Source organism: Corella eumyota, chromosome 4 (genome assembly GCF_963082875.1).
Source record: "Corella eumyota chromosome 4, kaCorEumy4.1, whole genome shotgun sequence".
Taxonomy (NCBI): domain Eukaryota; kingdom Metazoa; phylum Chordata; class Ascidiacea; order Phlebobranchia; family Corellidae; genus Corella; species Corella eumyota.
The window spans coordinates 15,097,153-15,117,363 of record NC_137493.1 but is presented as its reverse complement, the minus strand read 5'-3'; the positions used below and the strand labels follow the sequence as shown (position 1 = coordinate 15,117,363).

Genomic DNA, 20,211 nt, shown 5'->3' with positions numbered 1-20,211 from the left:
TTGAATTTTACAAAAAAATGAATTAAAGTTAAAGCTTTTTGTCGGTGTGTTTCATAATTGTAGCAGCTCGATGAAAAATCAATTTTTCTTCCTCGGTCAAAGCATCTGTCCATATTCCCTCTTTCCTCCATTCCTCCACCAAACTCTTTTTCTCTTCTTCCGACAATTTAGGGGGCTCTTTTGTTAACCCAAATTTTTCCCAGGAATTTCGAAGATCGGCTTCTTTCATCGCCTCTCGTCTTGCGAGTTTCTTCCGAAGTCTTCTATCGACAAGGTTTTTAAAATTATTCCTCCATTTTAGAAGTCGATGTCGACGCATCCGTCTCCGTCTCCAAATTAAATCACTTTTACCAGCTTGCATTGGTGCATTTTTATCCGTTTTTGGGGTCTCAATTATATCATTTCTATCATGAATATCATTTATATTTATTATATTATGTTGAATTGGAAATCGGTAAATTTTTGGGGCTATAACAGGTTCCTTTATAATTTTAGGTGCCAAGTAATCGAAGATTAACAACTTTTTGTTGTTGTTGTCTGTTTTCCAATTGTTTTTGTTGTTAATTATTTCATTGTTAAAAACAGATATTTGTGTGGTAATAGGGACATGAGATGTTGGTTTTGTCACCAAACCAGAATAACTTTTAATTACGTTGTAAAATGTCGGGTTAATAAACTTACGAGCACATTTTGAAAAAAGTGACATCGTTTTTTTGGATGCTTTTTACTTAATATCAAACATTTAAACACAAAGCATCTGCAAAATACTTGCCATCTATTTTAACCTATTAAAAAGTTATACTTTGATTATATAAGTTTTATAAATACACTTACAACCTAAGTTAATATTTGTAAAAACTAAAAACGTTCATTAAAAACTGCATATGTCTGTATGTCGTCTAATATATATCGCAGTTTATAACAATTTTTAGCACATGTTGAGTTGGTACGAATTATTAATATTCCTTAAAGATTGTTTTTAATATTAAAAAAATCGTTCAATAAAATATCTATTTAATTTAAATCCTTATTACTAATTAATTAAAATAAAATTTTGACTCGTGAAAAATGTGAATACAAAACCACCATTTTCGACATCAGAAATTAAAAATGGTCATAACAGCTGTTGGTTTAAAATGTAAACAAACGTAAAAATTTTCACATAAACATATGTTGAATTTAATTTAAAGATGTCTAATAATTGGGAAATAGATAATAGTGATGATGAAGCGACGGAAGATTATATGCCACCACCTGAGATAATTATCGAACTTTATAACAAATTAAAAAATGGAGAGGTAACACTTTGCTTCACTACATAAGGTCCTGGGTTCGATTCCTTCTGGTCTTATCATTTTCATGCTGTTTTTTTTGTATATATTTTTATCCTCGATGTGGCAAAGTCGAATGCGCGACTTAAACATAGAGTAACATCAGCATGAGAACAGTGTGGATTGAACCTACGACCTCATGGGTGGTGTAGCAAGTGTTCTTACCACTACCAACTACACGCTGCTGACGTGTTTAAATTATTTACAATAGCTAACTTTTTATTTTTATATTACCCAGATTCCTGAATTGCAATGTAAAATTCTACCTCGCAATTTACCTGTAGAGAAAGTTGTCGAAAAAGAACAAATCATCGAAGAAGTAAAAGAAAAATCCCCAGATATTTCACAGAAATCCCCTGAGCAAAATATGGAAGCGACCGAATTTGATTTTGATTCGCAAGCAGTAGATAATGTTAAAAGGTCCACATGTACTATACTTACTCAAAATTAAAATGAATATTACCACAATACCCACTACAAATATTCTCACAATTACTGCCTTTACTTACAACTGGCAGCGTGGTGTAGTGGTAAGAAAACTTGCTACACCACCATAAGGTCTTGGGTTCAATCCCCACTGCTCTCATTCTGTAGGGCCCTTGAGTAAGGTGATATAATCGGTATGAACTCCTGTTGAGCCAACACTTAATTAGCTAAATTATCGGGCAATTATAATCTATATCCCAAACTGCTAAAGGCAACTCGAGACTGGGTCGGGGTGACTGATGTTACTCTATGTTTTGGTTGCACATTCGACCTTGCTTGCCTGGTCACACTATATATAATCTATACTGTTTCATTATTAATTCGAAAAAAAGGAAAGTTTTTAAATTAATCGGAAGTTTTTGTTTAGATTTACACCACGCAGAACACCGAGCAGACCACAAACAAAAACTGTTGCAAGTATGGACAAAGTTTGTTCCAATATTATTAAATATCAGAAGTTGGATGCCGAACAATTGAAAAAGGAAGAACTAAGTAAAAAATGAATTTTTGATTTGAAAATAAACAAAAAGAATTAAATATTGGTTAAGAGTTATGACTAGAAGATATGGAATATTGAAAACAATTTTAATATATATACTGTATTTATATTTGTAGCACAATCATTTGTTTTATGTTTGCTTTTTGGACAACTTTTTTTTGGTTTAAATATCCTCTTTTTTTTCTTTTAAAATAAAAAAAATGTAATTTACTGATTTTTTAAGTTTAGTTTATTAATACAAAAATATAGAAATCTAATACTGAAATAAAAATTGAAGTCCTACTAATCACAGCATAGGACAAAACATAGATTCAAATTAAAAAACAAAAGACCTCTACAGTATACCGCATACCAAAAAAATATAACTATCAAAAATACAAACCCAAAGTATTTGTCTAGTAAGAGTTTAAATGCTCCCAGCATAATGAATGCTCATACAAAGACATAACAGAATTAAGGGGACTACTTTCTGTGCTTAGAGAGGGTAGATTGTAACATTTACTGTCAAGGACAACTTTTTCAAGAATTAAGTCGTTTGGAAACATATCCATTATGTTGGGTTCCTCACATACATTTACCTAAAAAAGAATTAAAACTTTAGGTAAATTAAATCTGTTTGGCAGCGTGGTGTAGTAGTAAGAACACTTGCTACACCACATGAGGTCGTGGGTTCAATCCCCGCTGATCTCATGCTGCAGCGCCCTTAAGTAAGGCGCTATAAATGTTATTAATTCCTGATGAGCCAGCACTTAATCAGCAGCATAATTACAGGGCAATTATATTTTATATAATATCCAAAACTACTTAAGACAACTCAAGACTGAGTCGGAGTAACTGATGTTACTTTATGTTTAGGTTGCGCATTTAATCTTTTCACATTGAGAATAAAAATATAGACAAAAAGAAATTACTTAACACTAAAACAGAAGCATGCTGCGGTAGTTAGAACATATTCGAATTGTTTTTCAAGGGTTTTATTTAAATTGTTTTTCAAAGGGTACTAAATATCCTTTGATTAGGGGATATGATTTGCTAAGCATAAACAACTGGCAGTGATGGTCAAACAATAATAATTCAAACTAACAAAGGCAACTTAAGACTGGGTCGGGGTAACAAATGTACTCCTATTGAGGCCATATAGTTAACCTTTTTACATCACCAAAAAATCAACAACAATAAAACAGTTTAAAAAGTAATAAAAAAACAACAACTAGCGCAACATACCTTAGTGTAAGTTGGTCTTTTTACTCTTTTAACCTCACTTGCCGCGACTACATCATCTAGAGGGACTTCAACACAAACTAAATTGTTAAACAACTTTTCTTCGGGGTCTATATTTGTTCCCATAGCAGCTTGTGCATCTACATGTTTCTGTAATAATATTTAAATATATTAAATTTGTCCAAAAATTAATTTTGGGTTAGTTTAATTATACGCAAAAAATAAATACTAAGTGTTATAAATTACTTGTAACTTCTCGTCGGTTTTTAGTTTTCCAGATACAGCTTTAAATGCATTGAATTCTTCATTCTGAATTGCCTGTTAAAGAAAAGATATTACTATGTTAAAATTTATTTAATATAAGAAAAAAAAACTTGTTTAAAAAGCATAACATATATACATATATTTAGTCGGATGTATTTCTTTATATGAAAGTCAGGAATTGATCCCAAAAACTCATGTAGTAAGGACATATAATTTAAACACCACACCATACATCCCATTCAACTCTAACGATTAATTTAAACAAAGTATTTACTTGTAATTTCTGGCCTGCAAGTAATGAGGATTGATACTTTGGTTTTTCAAGTTTCGTTGGAACAATTTCTTCATTAGTTTTATTTGTAGCAAACTTCAATGTATGATCATGCCTTTGCAATCCAGACCTTTTTTTCAGGTATGTCTGTTTTTCTTTAGCTTTTTGCTCAACTAAGCTATGCTCGGGTGAACTTTTTGGACTTATATTTAAGTTTGAGTCAAAATTATTTGTGAGTTTGTCGATTTTAGTTTGCACTGCTGTTTGTTTTCGATGGTTGGGTAGTTTAGTTTTTTGTATCGCAAGCGGACTTGTTGGTTTACCATGTCCGTCGACTTTCAACATCTTACCCCCCATGTCGAATATTTGAGAAAACTTCGAACTCTGGTCAGAAAAGTTTGACAACGATGACATCCCTTCCGTACTTGACGAAAAATCGAAATTCTGAAACGAACCGGTGGTAATATCTGCCAACGGGTTTCGTTGCGTGAATAAGGCTGCTCTGGTGCTAAAATCAGCATTGTTATTTGTGACATCACAATCTGTAAAATTTGACGAGCTCGTTGTGTTTTTTCCTGAGCTTTCGGTCGTGTTCTGCTCACTTATTTCATCCGACGTAATTGAATCTGGTAAATCGAACCTAACTCGAGCCTTGTTTGGTTTATCACCAACTAAGGGGGATGGTTTATTGGTGCGTGGTTGTTTAAATTTAAACAGAGCTGGTTTCTCTGGTGTGACCATTAAAACAGGGTCAGGGTTTATGGAACTTATTTTGGTGGGAATTAAATCAAGGCCGGATATTTCAGAATTATTATTTTGTAAAGTTTCTTCTTTCATGATCGAATCGTCGCTAATTAAAGACCAATCCATCATTTTAAGACTTTTATGTTGCAACTATATTATCCTAAACCTACTAATAGCAATATGTTTAATTAAACTTCAGAATTTCAATTGAAACAAATGGTAATCACCGGCAGCGTGGTGTAGTGGTAAAAACACTTGTTACACCACACATGAGGTCGTGGGTTTAATCCCGACTGATCTTATGCTGTAGCGCCCTTGAGTAAGGCGCTATAAATGGTATGAACTCCTGCTGAGCCAGCACTTAATAAGCAGCTTAAATATCAAGCAAATACAATCTATAATATCCCAAACTGCCACAAGCAACTCGAGACTGGGTCGGAGTGACTGACGTTACTCTATGTTTAAGTCGCGCATACGACTTTCCCACATCGAGGATAAAAATATATACAAAAAACACCAAATCAAGATCGTAAAAACTCTTAATTATGTGATTTTTTGTTGAAGGAAACTCCATCCAACCCTTTTAATAAACTAAAGTTTGAGTAGGTTATATAATTAAATTCCGTACAAATCTCTAATTAACAGTTTTGTTTTTATAAAGTTACTTATTTATTAATTTATTACATTTCACAAACTCACAAAACGAATTTTGTTTACGACTGTTTTGAAACTTACCCGCTGTAGAACAAGAATTGTTACCGTATTGAGAATTTATAAACGTTTATGCCCAAAGAAAATGGTCGAAATTTAACAAGAAGATTTTACTATATAATATAAATTTTAAGCTATAAAAATACTGATCAAGCGATTTAACTATATTTACTTGCAAGAGGCCAATTTAACCCAAAGTTAGCTCAATGCTAATGCAATTACGTATATTCTTATTCTTACATCACAAAAACAAAAATTAGCAAAATTAATTAAAATTTTTTAACAAAATTAACAAAAAAAAAGTTAAAACAGTTTTATAATTAAAAAGTATTTATATATAATTAGAGGGTAAATAAATACAAAAAGGTTTTCGTTTTTTTATATTTATACCATTAAGAAATTTTAGTTTCAAAAATAATGGGAAATGTATTCAGGTAAAAATTAAATTATTGTTAAACTTCAAAATTTTTTTTTTTTTGTATTTTTTGTAATTGCTAATATAAGTTATTATGGTTAAATTTAAACAGTTTTTTTAGCACTAAATCAACTCCGCTCGAAATTATCGACTATAATCCAAATCAAGATCTAGATTCTGAATTTGAATATTCCGATGACGAGAAAAAATCGGACAGTCAAAAGTGCTTGGATTACTTATGTTGCTACGATACCAGCAACCAATACCAGCGAAGCGAGGTTTCGTATGGCTTAAGCTCATACCCTGAACAATATTATAAGGACGAGATTTTTAATCCAGTCGACGATAGAAAATGGTGGTGCGACAGAATTAGACCTAACCGAAAAATTCAAACAATACATACCAGTCTTACTAAAAAATGGGTAATATGGCGTCGTGTCAACCTTTTTATGTTCTCACAACGCTCAAAAACAAAAGGAAAGTTTCATTTTGTTGTCCCGCATCGGAAAAACAATCGCAATCTTTGTCTATCAACCCCCAAAGATGTTTTAAAGTTTGAGGACAGTTCTGACGACTTAGTTTTCATAGGGGGATACGATAGAATTTTTAGTGGGTACGTTTTACTGCATAAAGGAACTGGGTTGTACGTTGGCCAGACGATAAGAAATGATAAATGCTATTTGGTGCTAACTGAACTACAGTACGCTTGTGAGTGGAAAATTGGATATTAAGAAAAGAAATTGGTTTAGTGGCAAAAGATTTTATCGAAAAATGAAAAGATTTTTTTGTATCGTTTTTCTACAAGTGATGTCCCGAAAAAAATGTTGTCGAAAAATTTTTTTTGAAACTTGTTAAATTGAATTATAAGTATTGTGCTTTTATATAAATCCCAAATGTCTTATTTTAATTGCTTTTTGATTCTTAAAACCTATGTTATATTAAACAAATTTAATTATTTTGGTATTGATTTATATAGCAAGCTTATAAAAAAAATTCCAAATAAAAAAATTTTATTAGGAAATTATAAAAAAAATAAGAAAAGCGAACCAAAAAAATTACGAAAAAACAGCGCTCAAAGATGTAAAATAAAAGAAAATACGACGACAGCGTAACGATGACATACAAAAAAAGTGTGACTTGCAAATTCGAAAAAATAGTGCGTAAAATGATTAAAATTCAAGCAAAAATGCCCGAATTTCAAGCATTAGTGTTGGTTGGTCCGTTAAACAAGTTTTGGCTTAGAAGTTGACGTTGCCTAAGTGAGGCCCGTTCGCCATTCTTCGCGAACCACGAGCGCTTCTTCCATTTACTTGGTTGTTACTGCTTCGGCTATCACCTCGGTCGCCTCCGTTGTCTTCGCCGGGATCTGGGCCTTTCGGGCCGGGGCCTGAAACAATAATCACCCAATGTCAAAAAAAGACGTCCTTATATATATATGCAAAATTGAAATTTTATGATTTTTAATAGTACCATTAAAACCGAATTGGTCCCAATAAAATATTTTTAAAAGCATCAGAAAAGTATATTTGTTATGGCGAAAAAAATTCTATAAAATTGCACTACCCAAAATGTAAGGTTAACCTAACTCAGTAAAACAGAAATTTAAGTTACTTTTTACAGGTCCAGTTTGACCCTCAATATTACATTTTTCATAAAAAACTTGACTTTATATTGGACCATATTTTTTTGTACATATCTTTATCCTTGATGTGGAAAAGTCGAATGCGCGACTTAAACATGGAGTAACATCAGTTACTCCAACCCAGTCTCGAGTTGCCTGTGGCAGTTTGGGATATTATAGATTATAATTGCCCAATAATTATGCTGCTGATTAAGTGCTGGCTTAGCAGGAGTTCATACCGTTTATAGCGCCTTACTCAAGAGAGCTACAGCACGAGGTCAGTGGAGATTAAACACACGACCCCATGTGTGGTGTAGCAAGTGTTCTTACCACGACACCACGCTGCCGGTAAAATATAAAAATAAAACTAAAAAAAATTTATAAAAATTTTATCCACTCCTAATTTAACATGGAAACTTTACCCACCTTTTGAAGCATTTTGCTGCCTGATCTGTCCACTCATACAAGTAGAAGCATCACAATACCCGGTGGGACCGACGGCACCTTGAGGTCCCGGATGACCGGGAGGTCCATGCTGTCCGGGTTCCCCTCTTTCTCCGTTCCTTCCGTCGCGGCCGAATCCGGGTTGTCCTTGCGGTCCTGGAAAGATTTGTATGACGTCATGGTAAATTTTTTTTATTTTTTTTTGAAGTCAAGGTAAAAAAAAAAATTTTTCAATTTTTTTGACGTCATGGTAAAAACTTTTTTCAACTTTTTTTGAAGTCAGGGTAAAAACTTTTTTTTCAATTTTTTTTGACGTTATGGTAAAAACTTTTTTTTAAAATTTGTTTGACATTATGGTAAAAACTGTTTTTTCTATTTTCTGACACTAAAGAAAATACTTCCTTTTTCGAATTTTTTTTCCGTCATGGTAAAAACTTTTTTTTACGTCATGATAAAAAAATTTTTTTTTCTATTCCGACTATCACTTACCAGTGACTCCCATAGGTCCTTGTTTTCCATCTTTTCCAACTCCGACTGCTCCTTTGTCTCCTTTGTCTCCGTAAGATCCTTAAAAAAATAACATTTTAACTTATTTGACAAACAAAAACATAAATTTGCTCAAAAATTTAAATATTTCGCTTTACAACAAATGATTATAAAAGAAATAAACACAGAGGCTTAAGTATAACAAGATTTTGTCTATGATAGACTATCCTGTTCTATGTGCATTGGGATATAAATAAAACAACACTTAGTTATAGGTAAATGCACTTACCTTTTGGACCTTGTCGCCCATTCAATCCGTTCATTCCCCTTTCTCCGACCATACCCGGTTTACCTGGTAATCCATCCTGTCCTGTAAGTCAAATACAATTTTGTAAAGACTTTTTATTTTTTTTGTATATATCTTTATCCTCGATGTGGGAAAGTCAAATGCGAGACTTAAACATAAAGTAACATTAGTTACTCCGACCCAGTCTCGAGTTGCCTGTGTCAGTTTGGGATATTATAGAGACTATAATTGCCCGATAATTACGCTGCTGATTAAGTGCTGGCACAGCAGGAGTTCATACTGTTTATAGCACCTTACTCAAGGGCGCTACAGCATGAGCCCTATGGGAATTGAACCCACGACTTCATGTGTGGTGTAGTAAGTGTTTTTACCACTACACCACGCTGCCGGTTCAAACATACAAATCTAGACCTGATTTACTTAATTATTGTTAAGTTTCTTAGAGAAGTAATAGTGGGCAGTTATGACGTGCTTTTAAGCTATCTGTAAACGTCGGACTAAAGGGTGAATAGTGTAACATTGGCGCGACTCGAACCCAAAACCTTTTGGCTAGTTGGTCAATGTTATAGCAGCTATACCACACTACCGGACAACCCAAGTGACTTTAAAATTAAATTTTATTGAAAAACCTAAAACTGACATCTAACGTAAATGCTACTTTAGTTAAAAAAAAGATACATAAAAGACAATAATGACATTGTTTACCTCTTTCTCCTTGTGTTCCCGGTCTTCCTGGAGGACCTGGTGGTCCTGGCAACGCTGGAGCACTCACACCACGTGGGCTCATTGAAGTTACCAAACCCCGGACTTCGTCTAAAAAAAAATAAATAAAAAATTACATTTGTGCATAACAAGTGGAAAATTATTATGTTTTACATATATTTTTTTCGAGTAAAATCCTGACTATTCTTCTACAAATCTTAAAAGGTTGGTTGAAATTTTACCTCTAAGAAGACGTCGCAAGACTTCCATGATATGTTGGTCACTTGGCACTCTTCCCTAAATATAACAACATTACATTAACACAGGTCTTATTTAAAACACAACATTCAAAAACTCATAAAGTCGTGGTTTAAAATTATTTTTCTAATTTTTTATAAAAGCTATCCGGAAACCCGGACGTAGAATGGCTGTATGTAAATGTAAATGTAGGTGGATATCTGTGAACGCGGATGTTGGTTAGCTATCCGTAAATGTGGACGTGGTTAAGCTATCCGTAAACACGGACAAGTAAGTTATCCGTAAACGCGGAAAAGTAAGCTATTCGTAAACGCAAACAAGTAAGCTATCCGTAAACACGGATGTGGGTAAGCTATCCGTAAACACGGACGTGGCTAAGCTATCCGTAAACATGGGTCTCAAGAGCGAGTAGTTCAACGTCAACTGACTAAGTGGGACCAAACTTAAAACCTTTCGGCTTTAAATCAACTTATATCTTATAAAAACGTTAATTATTAAACTTACGGGTGGTCCCTGCATTCCGTTTCTTCCCCTTGGTCCCCTTTCACCCTGTGGACCTCTTGATCCACTCTGACCACGTGGACCTTCAGGACCCACAATTCCAGGAGGACCGGCTGGACCCCGTTGTCCATTTTCACCGGGTGTTCCTGGCTGTTAAATAAAAAATATGACGTCATTAACGTCATAGTTTAATTATTAGAAATGTTGACGTCATAATAAAATTATTGGAAATTGTGACGTCATAGGTGATTATTGGAAATTGTGACGTCATAGTTTTATATTGTAAGTTGTGACGTCATAGTAAAGTTTAAAAATTAAGACTTGTGACGTCATAGTAAAGTTTAAAAATTAAGACTTGTGACGTAATAGAATAGTTATCAAGAATTGTGACGTCATAGTTTAAATTTTAAAATCTATGACACAGAAAATAAAAAGAAATTTAAAACTTACCGAACCACGTTCTCCATGAACACCTTCTGAACCCTAAACAATTTAAATTCAGTTTTAAAATAAATTTGTTAATTTCTTAATATAATTATTAAACATGTGTTATACACAAAAACTAGAAAGTTATATAAATCACATTTTTTTTTAATTTTGACAATTTTTTTTACCTTTTCTCCTTCTTTGCCTTCCATACCTTCGGGTCCAGGGTTGCCCTAAAATTAAAACGAAAAATTATTAGACAAAAAATAAGAGTGGTAAGAATCAAACCCAAGATCTCATGTAGTATAGCGTTGTGTTTTGACCACTGAATTAAATAAATAAAACTTACCGGTTCTCCTTTAGATCCAGTTGCACCAGATGATCCCTAAAACATAAAAAAATTGATTAAATTTTAAAAATATTTAATAATTACCTTGTATTAAAAACTAAAAATTTTTTTTTAACCATTTTAAACCGACTTTTACCTTGTGACCTTTGATCCCGGGGAAACCCCTCTCACCAGGTCGACCTTGTGCTCCTTCATCACCGTCATCTCCCTGAAAAAATTAGGAAATAAAAAAAAATAAAACGTGACAAAAAATGTTGAAACCAAAATTTTTTATGTAAATAATTTACCTTTGGTCCGATAGCCCCTCTCTCCCCCCTCTCACCACTTGGTCCAGCGTTGCCCTTTAAATAAATAAAATTTAATAAAAAAGAAGTATTTTTAAATAAAATTATTTGGATTATTAACATATTAAAAAACCCGTACATAAATTTGTGGATTTTAAAATAAGCATTTATCAGTACAAAGTAATATTTTTGTATATATCTTTATCCTCGATGTGGGCAAGTCAAAGACGCGACTTAAACATAGAGTAACATCAGTTACTCTGACCCAGTCTCAAGTTGCCTGTGGCAGTTTGAGATATTATATAGATTATGATTGCCCAGTAATTATGCTGCTGATTAAGTCCTGGCTCAGCAGGAGTTTATACCGTTTATTGCGCCTTAATCAAGGGTGCTACAGCATGAGGTTAGTGGGGATTGAACCCACAACCTCATGTGTGGTGTAACAAACGTTGTTACCACTACACCACGCTGCCGGTTTAACATTTTGTAACCCCATAGGAGCCACCATGTGTTACAGTTTTTTAATTATCTAGATTTTAATTTACGGTAAATAATTAATTTTTACCTCATCTCCTTGTTCTCCAGGAGGTCCTTGGATACCTTGTTGGCCAGTAGCGCCCTAATATAAAAATAAAATGAAGAAATTATTAAAAAAGTTTGTAAAAATAAAATCATAAAAGATAAATTCTACCACTAATTTTATTACATATTTTTTTTTCTTATAGATAAAACAGTGCTAGTTGTTAGCAGTAAATACCTAGTTTAACCCAATTTTGCATTCAGAAAAAAAGTGTTTACTATAAAATTAAATTTGAATCTGAAAAAGTGCCTACCTCCCCTCCTTGTGGTCCTCGTTCTCCTACTTTACCAGGTCTTCCACTTTCACCCTAGAAAATAATTATTTCCGTTAAATAAACATTTTTATAGTTTGTTAAAAATATGATTTATTAAATATTAAACAGAATCACCAGCAAATATTAGTTGCAAGTTTTGATTATTCTCTGACAATTAAAATGTACCAATTTTTTTAAATATATCCTTATCTTCGATGTGGGAAAGTCGAATTTGTGACTTAAACATAGAGTAACATCAGTTACTTCGACCCAATCTCGAGTTGCCTGTGGCAGTTTGGGATATTTTAGTTTATAATTGCCCGATAATTATGCTGCTGATTAAGTGCTGACTCAGTAGGAGTTCGTATCGTTTATAGTGCCTTACTCAAGGACGCTACAGCATGAGAACAGTGGGGATTGAACCCACAACCTCATGTGTGGTGTAACAAGTGTTCTTACCACTATACCACGCTGCCGGTCATATGTAATTACAATATAAAATATCTTATATGTAGATAAAATATAAACTAAGTTTAAAATTCTTATACTTACAGGTACACCAGCCACGCCTTCTTCCCCTCTATGACCTTTAGTTCCCTAAAATAAACAAAAATATTATAACTTGAATTAGAATACCTAAGACTACTTTACATTTTACTTTCAAGATAGCTCAAAAATTACATTTTAACTTATTTTTTTTATTTTTTTAAAACAATTTAATTTTGACTTATTTGGGTAATTAAATAAACGTTTAAACTTACAGCTGGGCCGACTGGGCCTTCTACTCCTTTAGGTCCCATCTTACCAGGAGCCCCCTGTTAAATAAATTACATAAAATTTTAAATAAAAAATATTGTATACCAAATTATCGCTTCCATAAAGTTTCTATATTACAATAAATCAACCAAGTATAATAGAATACTACTATCCCTTAAGTTATAGAGAATAACTAAAGGGTTGTGTGGAACTTACTCTTTCTCCCGGCGTTCCTGGAATTCCATCTCCACCATTCCTACCTGGAATCCCCTAAAAATTAAATTATTTTTATTTAACTTATATCTTACAAGTATTATTTTTAAACTAATATAATATGTAATAGGCAGATAAAATTATCAGTATATTTTTGGTTTAATTTTCATGTAATATCATATACAGATTTTATACAGAAATACAATTTTTTTCTTAGCATACTGGCTCTCCGGGAATCCCCTGAGCTCCTGGGTTACCCTGAACCCCTCTCTCTCCAGTTCCTCCCTTGTTTCCAGGTTCTCCTGTTTCTCCAGGAGGCCCAACTTCACCCTAAAAATTAAGAAAGAAAAAAAAAACGGTTAAAACATTGAAACATATTAAACAAACTAAAAAAATGATGGACTATAGCAATATACATTTTTTGTTCAAATCCCATAAGTGGGTTAAGTATGTCAGTAGTAATAAAAACAACTTACTTGTGGACCTTCTGGTCCTTCTTTACCAACCCCTCCTTGGGGTCCAGCAACACCCTTTGAACATTAAACATAAGTTATTATAAAAAACACTTTTTTTATGATATCTTAATACTACGATATTTTTTTTAGAATTTATAAATTTACAAATTAAGGTTTAAAAACTGAAAAACTGATCACTCACAGGTTCTCCCTTTCTTCCATTTTCTCCTGGGTAACCTCTAGCCCCGCGTGGACCCTGAAGTAAAGAATATGAAATAATTTTTTATTTCTTTTTTTTTGGTTTAAGGAAAGTTATGCACACTATAATATGTTGTTTATTTTTATACTTAAACAAGAATGATAAATTTAACATAAATAACTGTACATATATAGTGATAAAAATTAAACTTACAGATTCACCGCCAGGACCAGTTGGTCCATCTAAACCTGGAGGTCCGGCTTCACCCTAGAAATTAAAAAATACATCTTAAACAAAACTTTATTGAGTGTTTTAATCAACTAAGGTAGAATTAAATATGATAAAATCTTAATTAAACTCAGTTTATTAAAAATTGTTAATTGTAGTTTAAAAATGTTTTAAAAATTACAAATGCATTTTTACCTTCGGTCCCATCTTTCCATCAGGTCCTGGCTCCCCCCTATAACCTTTATGTCCCTTTGAATATTAAACAATTTTATAAATTTCATGATCTTATTATATATAATTTAAATAAAAGTGGTCCATATTTATAAGACACATATATACATGAAAGCTTTGAATAAAAAACTATATAAAAATATTCAAAGTGTTTACTGTATTTAAAGTGCTTACCTTGGGACCAGGAAATCCGGGTGGGCCAGGCTCACCTCTCGGTCCGAACTACATAGAAATCATATATTACAATAAATAAAAAATAAATTCTTTAAAACAATAATAAAGTTACTAAAAAATTTACATTTAAAAAAAACATTTATGATAAAATAACATTTAAAAACTAATATATATTTTAAAAATATATATACACTAAAGTTATATTTTATTTCTGATTTAAATAATATAAGTAAAATACATAAAAATATTTTATGTATTGGTATTATTAAAGCAATAAAATATTTAAAAAAATAAAATACTGGGGCCCATATTTATTTATTTTAATCTTTTTAGGGGGGTTTAAAATTGGTTTTTGGTGTATAACACTTTGGCTTACAATTTTTTTACATTTATCTGCAGAACAGAAAATAAATTTAATTCCAAAGAAATAAATTTATGTCTCTAAAAAGAGGAATTTTAAAGTGCCCAAACCATTTTTATTAATTTAAAGCATTATAAAGGGGCCAAAAATTTCAGTATCTAACTTTTCATGCAAAAATTAACTCGCTGAAAAAAACTAGTTTTAAGTCAAAGCAAAAACATGCCGAAAAAGCAATTTATCTTTCTGATGAATCACTGTTAAATGACTTACAATTATGCCCCCTTCAGGGTCGGGGTAGGCAGCCAAAGTGTCCTACAACACCAAACAAAACCAATTTTAAAAAATGAATATAAACCAAGTTAAAAAAGGACAGCATCAGTAAGCTTTACAGTTTGAATAGCTCACCACAGCAAGCCTGTGTTGACCATAAAAAAAATCACTAAAAAGCATTTTTTTTGGTGCAAACTAATTTTTTTGTCATGAATTTTTAGGGTCATTTTTGACCCCAATTTCGGCCCCAGTATTTCACCTTTTTGTGCGTTTTAAACTTACATATCCAGGGCCATCGCCCCCAATAAAACCAGAGCCTTCATCTGCTTCCGTTAAAACACCTGATGTCTATTGTTTCAATTTCAAATATAAAGTTTAACTTATATATTTGTCAATAAGTTTCTTGTGTACCATATATGTACAAGTTTGAAATAAGTTAATACAATATATGTTCACAATTGTGACACTTATATTCTGTAGCTAGTACTATTATTGTTTTTATTTTTTTTAAATTATCTGGCTTTACTAGGTTATTTTTATATAAAGTAGAATCCTATAAAAATAGAAACAATTGCTTGTCAAAAATCTGGACTACTAAGTTACAATGGTCCAGTTATTTTTTATCAAATAAATTTAATAAGTGTTTACTTAAAAGAAAAGGATTTACCGAATGTCCTGGTGGCCCAGGAGGTCCAGGTCGACCCTATAAAAAATAAAATAAATTATTTTTTAAAATTGATTTTATATTTTAATAAAAAAAAATAAAACTCAAAATAAAGTGTAAAATATTATTAATCCAATAATGACTTATATTTACACAATCTATATTAAAAGTTATTGTAGTAAATAATTCAAAAAATAAATCAGTAATTACCGAATCTCCTCGTTCGCCCTTTTGTCCTTGACTTCCTTGACCTGGTGGCCCCTAACATAAAAAATATTTTAGTTTAATTATTATTAATTTCAAAATTTTCAAAATTTTTTTTGACTAAATGATACAGAATTAATGGGTTTAATTTGATAAAAAAGTAAATTGTACAAATTTTTTTAATATTGAGTCTTTGAAGCAATTTCAACAAAATATCTAAATACTAATAGGTAAAAACTTTTCAAAAAAAGATTTAAAGTATTTACCCGCTCTCCTGGGGTACCGGAATCACCTCTAGGACCCTAAAAATTAAAAATGATTTATCAAATTAAAAAAAATTACAAAAATAAATTATGTTAGCGCATTGAAAATTTAGTAAGTTATAACATGAAACATCACAGTTAAATAATAGTTTAAAAAGTTGTTACCGATTCACCATCTCTCCCATCAATTCCCTAACAAAAAGAAAATTTTGTTGAAAAATTAAATTAAAAAAAAATTGCATTAATAAAAAATTTTAAAACAAAAAAAAATTATTTTTTAGTGTTATAAAATTTTAAAGTTTATTAATTTTTTTTTAAATAGAAATTAAATGAAAAAATTTACATCAATTCCAGGAATTCCATCTAATCCAGCTCTCCCCTTCTCACCTGGTGTTCCCTTTAACAAAATGAATATATATTTAAAAAAAAAATCATTCTTCAAAAGATTATCATTCTTTAAAAGATTAATATTTTATGCTGAAAAGAATAAAACACTTGTGGTAATTAGACAATTTTAGATACCTGCAATCCCTGGAGGCCAGGAGGTCCTCTTTCTCCCTAAACAAGATTTAAAAATTAAATTAAATTAGCGTTTTTATTTTACATATGCAAATTCGCATTTGTGGGTCTAAAACACTAGTAAACGTAAAAAATAAATTTACCTGTCATATGTAAATGCACAGACTTTGTAACAAACAATATTAATATAGTTTTTTAGCTCCCGCATTGAGGATAAACTAATATAATAAATTTAACTTACGTCTAAACCATCAACTCCGGGAATTCCCGAGTATCCGTCTTGTCCGGGCGGTCCTGAGGGACCGGGGAGACCAATCGGGCCCTAATATTGCAAATTAAACTCATTTTAATCAATGTAAACTTATATATTATAACTTAAGAAAGGGCTTATGCATGGCTTTAGTGGTTAAACACTGGGTATTTTGACGTGGAGTTTGAGACTTGATCCCGCTGCATCCATGTCAAAGCGAAAAAAACTTTGGTCGAACCAAAAAAAAACAATTTGCATATACGTATATTCTAGGTAATAATCAATAAACAACTTTAGTCTGTGTAAAAAATAGCTATGTTAGGCTAAAACGGCAACTTTTATCGGTAAGAGACGAAAATCGAAAACTTACCGGTGATCCAGTTTCGCCAGCAGGTCCTGCGGGACAGGTGGTGCACTAAAAACAAAACAACAATAATTACGTCATCATCATCATATATTATAGGCTAGTTTAAAAACGAGTTAAGTCCTGCTGCTATTTGTACTACGTTATTAGGAATTTAATAAATATAACTATCTATGTGCTTTGTATAAATCAGCCTTGTGTTTTGTAAGTACTGTTTTACCCAGTTTGTATTGGAGTATTGTTTAAGGCATCATTAGCAAAACACTGAGTAATTATATAACCGCTGAAAACCAACTGCAAAATGTTATGTTTGCAAATAAAACAAAACTTTGCAAAAAAGTTTGAGTTTCATTACATAAAGATCGTTACTTTTCAAGCGTTTCGACTCGGTTCGTTTGGTTCGAAAAATTTAAGGTAGCTCGTCGGAAACCAAGAGTAAAAATCAGTAATTTTTTGCTAGACATGGCATTAGGCTTCGGCCTATAAGGAATTTGTTCGACGCATATATATAATTCACAAATGACTGTGTTTAGCTCTTTATTATATCCTGGTGCAAAATATAGGCTTGCATCAGCCAAATACCATTATTAATGCCTTAATTTTAAACGAAATGTATTCTAATAAAAGCTTTACAAATTTAAGGTTGCTGAAATGCCGCCGACGGTACAAACGGGCTTTGTGACGTCACGCTGGCTTATGATACGTCATACATGAAATTTGATATCCATATATTATTGGCAACAATTGCAGGAAAAAAACAACAGCATTTTTTTACGGAAAAATATCGTAATTTTTTTATCTATTTTTTAATTAAATTTCTTGAAGTAATTTAATAATTTCAATATTTGTTTTAATTAACAAAGTAATGTATAACGTTTAAAAATCGTTATCACTAAATTACCAACTAAATTTCATTAACATGTTCTTGTTTACAAAACAGTTTAACCTGAATTTTCGGTGCCGACAAACTAAAAGAAAACAAATTAAAAACTTCGTCTGATCCACTACAGCTATGCAAATATGGGTTTAAGTTTAAACTAATAATGTTGAACCTGTTTAAATATTAGATAAAATGACAATATTTAAATAAACCCACAGTTTAAGTACTACAAAAATCTACTCGACTTTTACAAATTAGTTTGTTATAATAATTAAATTTTTAACTTTTTGGTCTTGTTTTTTAATGTTTGTGGCTTATAAATCGCAAATTTTACACTTCTATTTAAACGCTTTTTATTTTAAATAGTTTGGGCAAACTTACAAAAACTTATTAACAACCCTTTTGTGCCAAAACCCCAATAATATAATAAGTAAAATATTTTCTTACAATTTGCAAAAAATCCTTTATAATTGAATTATACAAACTATTTAAAAAAATCGCAAAAACAGGCTATTTCAAAAAAATGTTACGCTAATTTAAAAATTATAGATTTATTATATTCAAAAATTGATTATATTTAAATTCATTTAAAAAATAATTGCTAAATTGCACAAATTTTAAAAATTATTTTGCACAAAATGACAAAATTTTATTTATTTTTTTTTGATAAATTTTACCTCCGCGTCATTGGGGTTCGGTTCGCCGTCACCCCGTTGCCTTTTGTTTCTCGTCAATTTTGCTTTCCGCTTGTTCTTACGTCGCTTGGCAACTGATGACGTCACGAGCAAGGCTAACACAATGGCGATCACAAAAAATTTCACCCTCATTTTGCGTCGCTTGTTTGCGAGGGGAGTCGTTACAGCGACACCCTCACGACTAAACTTTTAAATCTTTCCGAGTGATCAACTGTGCGCGCGACGAAAAAAAAACGAAAAAAAATATTTTTTTCTCGCGAGACCGTTTGTCGAGAAAATTTTCCAGACAGAAAAAATTCGCCCGCAAAAATTTCGCCGCCAGACAATATCGGAAGCCGGGCAACGAAAAAGGCAAAAGCAGTTTCGCTAAGTTAAAACTCCTATTTGCAACTTGACGAATGCTTAACGATTGTGTTAAAGTTTAACAACACAATTTCTAGTATATTTTTGTATAAATTTTGGTCTATTTTTACTCTTTTTTTGTGTAAAAGTTATATGTTGTCGGTAAGTGGTTTTTGTTAGAAGCACATTTGTCAAAGCGCGCCAAGACCAATTTGTGTTTAATGTCTGGTTTGTTTTAAACAAATATTTCCCGAACTTAACATATCTTAAGCAAATAATTACTTAACCAGTACACTCAAAATCTAAGTATTAAAACAATACAAAAACCAATAAAAAACAACTTTTTCATTTTTCTTACTTGAGGTAGTTCGGCCGGCTGAAACTGGTTATTTATTTCATCACAAGTCTCTCTTTGTCCCCTCGTGTGGTCGCAGTGAATTACCATCCACTGGAGCTCCATCTACGCAACAATAAAGGCATTATGACGTCATAATATATTACACAACACTCTAAATTCTGTTTTAAAGGTGAAAATAAAATTTTAAATGCAAATTTAATCAACAAATTTGGTCACAAGAAAAGTTTAACTAAAAAACCAAAATATTGTACCATTTTTGGCAGCACACATTTACATATACCTAAAAAGAAGGCCTGCTGTTATTAACAATAAACTTAGACATCAGCCTATTTAGACATGTGTATTTTAGGTCGGTTTCCAGTGTTGTGGGTGACTAAGTATGGATGGAAGGTTAAGTACATATTAGTCGAGCCAAATACGTTAAGATGTTAAATAATATTAAACTTTGAGGCTGTGTGGGTGTATTTAAATAGCCTTGAAAATGTTTACCATAAAAAACATATTAAATGCTGCAAGAAAACAAAGTAAGTATTTTGTATATGACCTAACAAAAATACAACAACAATTATGTAAAAAACACAAAAATTTGTTTGGAAATTTTTTGTTAAATAAGTATAAGTGTTTGAACAATA

General features: G+C 31.8%; 4 protein-coding genes across 5 annotated transcripts; 1 reads left to right on the top strand and 3 right to left on the bottom strand.

Annotated features, from left to right (window-relative positions):
• Positions 1–5: 5 nt before the first annotated feature.
• Positions 6–781, bottom strand: LOC145751674 (uncharacterized). The gene has a single exon (XM_082567871.1). The coding sequence runs from the start codon at positions 704–706 to the stop codon at positions 29–31; it is 678 nt and encodes a 225-aa protein (XP_082423997.1). The 5' UTR covers positions 707–781; the 3' UTR covers positions 6–28.
• A 356-nt stretch (positions 782–1,137) lies between these two features.
• LOC145750399 (uncharacterized) lies at positions 1,138–2,545 on the top strand. The gene is made up of 3 exons (XM_082566430.1): positions 1,138–1,298; positions 1,570–1,751; positions 2,185–2,545. Exons 1-3 carry the CDS (start codon positions 1,191–1,193, stop codon positions 2,318–2,320), a joined length of 426 nt encoding a protein of 141 aa, XP_082422556.1. The 5' UTR covers positions 1,138–1,190; the 3' UTR covers positions 2,321–2,545.
• On the bottom strand, positions 2,537–5,125 carry LOC145750398 (uncharacterized). The gene is made up of 4 exons (XM_082566429.1): positions 4,076–5,125; positions 3,784–3,855; positions 3,541–3,687; positions 2,537–2,894 (listed from the first exon to the last, which is right to left on the bottom strand). Exons 1-4 carry the CDS (start codon positions 4,943–4,945, stop codon positions 2,712–2,714), a joined length of 1,272 nt encoding a protein of 423 aa, XP_082422555.1. The 5' UTR covers positions 4,946–5,125; the 3' UTR covers positions 2,537–2,711.
• Positions 5,126–6,935: 1,810 nt separating this feature from the next.
• On the bottom strand, positions 6,936–19,120 carry LOC145749625 (uncharacterized). 2 transcript variants are annotated; one of them, XM_082565447.1, is made up of 33 exons: positions 18,862–19,120; positions 17,311–17,355; positions 16,932–17,012; positions 16,694–16,729; positions 16,515–16,568; positions 16,337–16,363; positions 16,175–16,210; positions 15,915–15,965; positions 15,708–15,743; positions 15,323–15,388; positions 14,410–14,457; positions 14,200–14,253; positions 13,990–14,043; positions 13,780–13,833; positions 13,599–13,652; positions 13,345–13,452; positions 13,126–13,179; positions 12,915–12,968; positions 12,706–12,750; positions 12,154–12,207; positions 11,886–11,939; positions 11,324–11,377; positions 11,173–11,244; positions 11,037–11,072; positions 10,876–10,920; positions 10,712–10,744; positions 10,265–10,411; positions 9,745–9,799; positions 9,506–9,613; positions 8,783–8,863; positions 8,497–8,574; positions 7,990–8,163; positions 6,936–7,329 (listed from the first exon to the last, which is right to left on the bottom strand). In XM_082565447.1, the coding sequence occupies exons 1-33, from the start codon at positions 19,009–19,011 to the stop codon at positions 7,181–7,183; spliced, it is 2,247 nt and encodes a 748-aa protein (XP_082421573.1). In that variant the 5' UTR covers positions 19,012–19,120; the 3' UTR covers positions 6,936–7,180. The 2 variants fall into 2 exon arrangements, with proteins under 2 accessions (XP_082421573.1, XP_082421574.1); XM_082565448.1 differs by lacking the exon at positions 15,323–15,388 and adding an exon at positions 15,041–15,082.
• Between the last annotated feature and the right edge of the window lie 1,091 nt (positions 19,121–20,211).

Excerpts from the sequence above, each read along its gene's own strand:
- LOC145751674 (XM_082567871.1), bottom strand. The coding sequence starts at position 706 with ATGTCACTTTTTTCAAAATGTGCTCGTAAGTTTATTAACCCGACATTT.
- LOC145750399 (XM_082566430.1), top strand. The coding sequence starts at position 1,191 with ATGTCTAATAATTGGGAAATAGATAATAGTGATGATGAAGCGACGGAA. Across the intron at positions 1,299-1,569 it reads ACAAATTAAAAAATGGAGAG|ATTCCTGAATTGCAATGTAA; the intron begins GTAACACTTTGC and ends TATATTACCCAG. Across the intron at positions 1,752-2,184 it reads GCAGTAGATAATGTTAAAAG|ATTTACACCACGCAGAACAC; the intron begins GTCCACATGTAC and ends GTTTTTGTTTAG.
- LOC145750398 (XM_082566429.1), bottom strand. The coding sequence starts at position 4,945 with ATGATGGATTGGTCTTTAATTAGCGACGATTCGATCATGAAAGAAGAA. Across the intron at positions 3,856-4,075 it reads TTGCAGGCCAGAAATTACAA|GCAATTCAGAATGAAGAATT; the intron begins GTAAATACTTTG and ends TTTCTTTAACAG. Across the intron at positions 2,895-3,540 it reads AAAGACCAACTTACACTAAG|GTAAATGTATGTGAGGAACC; the intron begins GTATGTTGCGCT and ends ATTCTTTTTTAG.
- LOC145749625 (XM_082565447.1), bottom strand. The coding sequence starts at position 19,011 with ATGAGGGTGAAATTTTTTGTGATCGCCATTGTGTTAGCCTTGCTCGTG. Across the intron at positions 16,569-16,693 it reads CTGGCCTCCAGGGATTGCAG|GGAACACCAGGTGAGAAGGG; the intron begins GTATCTAAAATT and ends ATTTTGTTAAAG. Across the intron at positions 11,940-12,153 it reads GAGGACCACAAGGAGGGGAG|GGCGCTACTGGCCAACAAGG; the intron begins GTAGGCACTTTT and ends TTTTTATATTAG.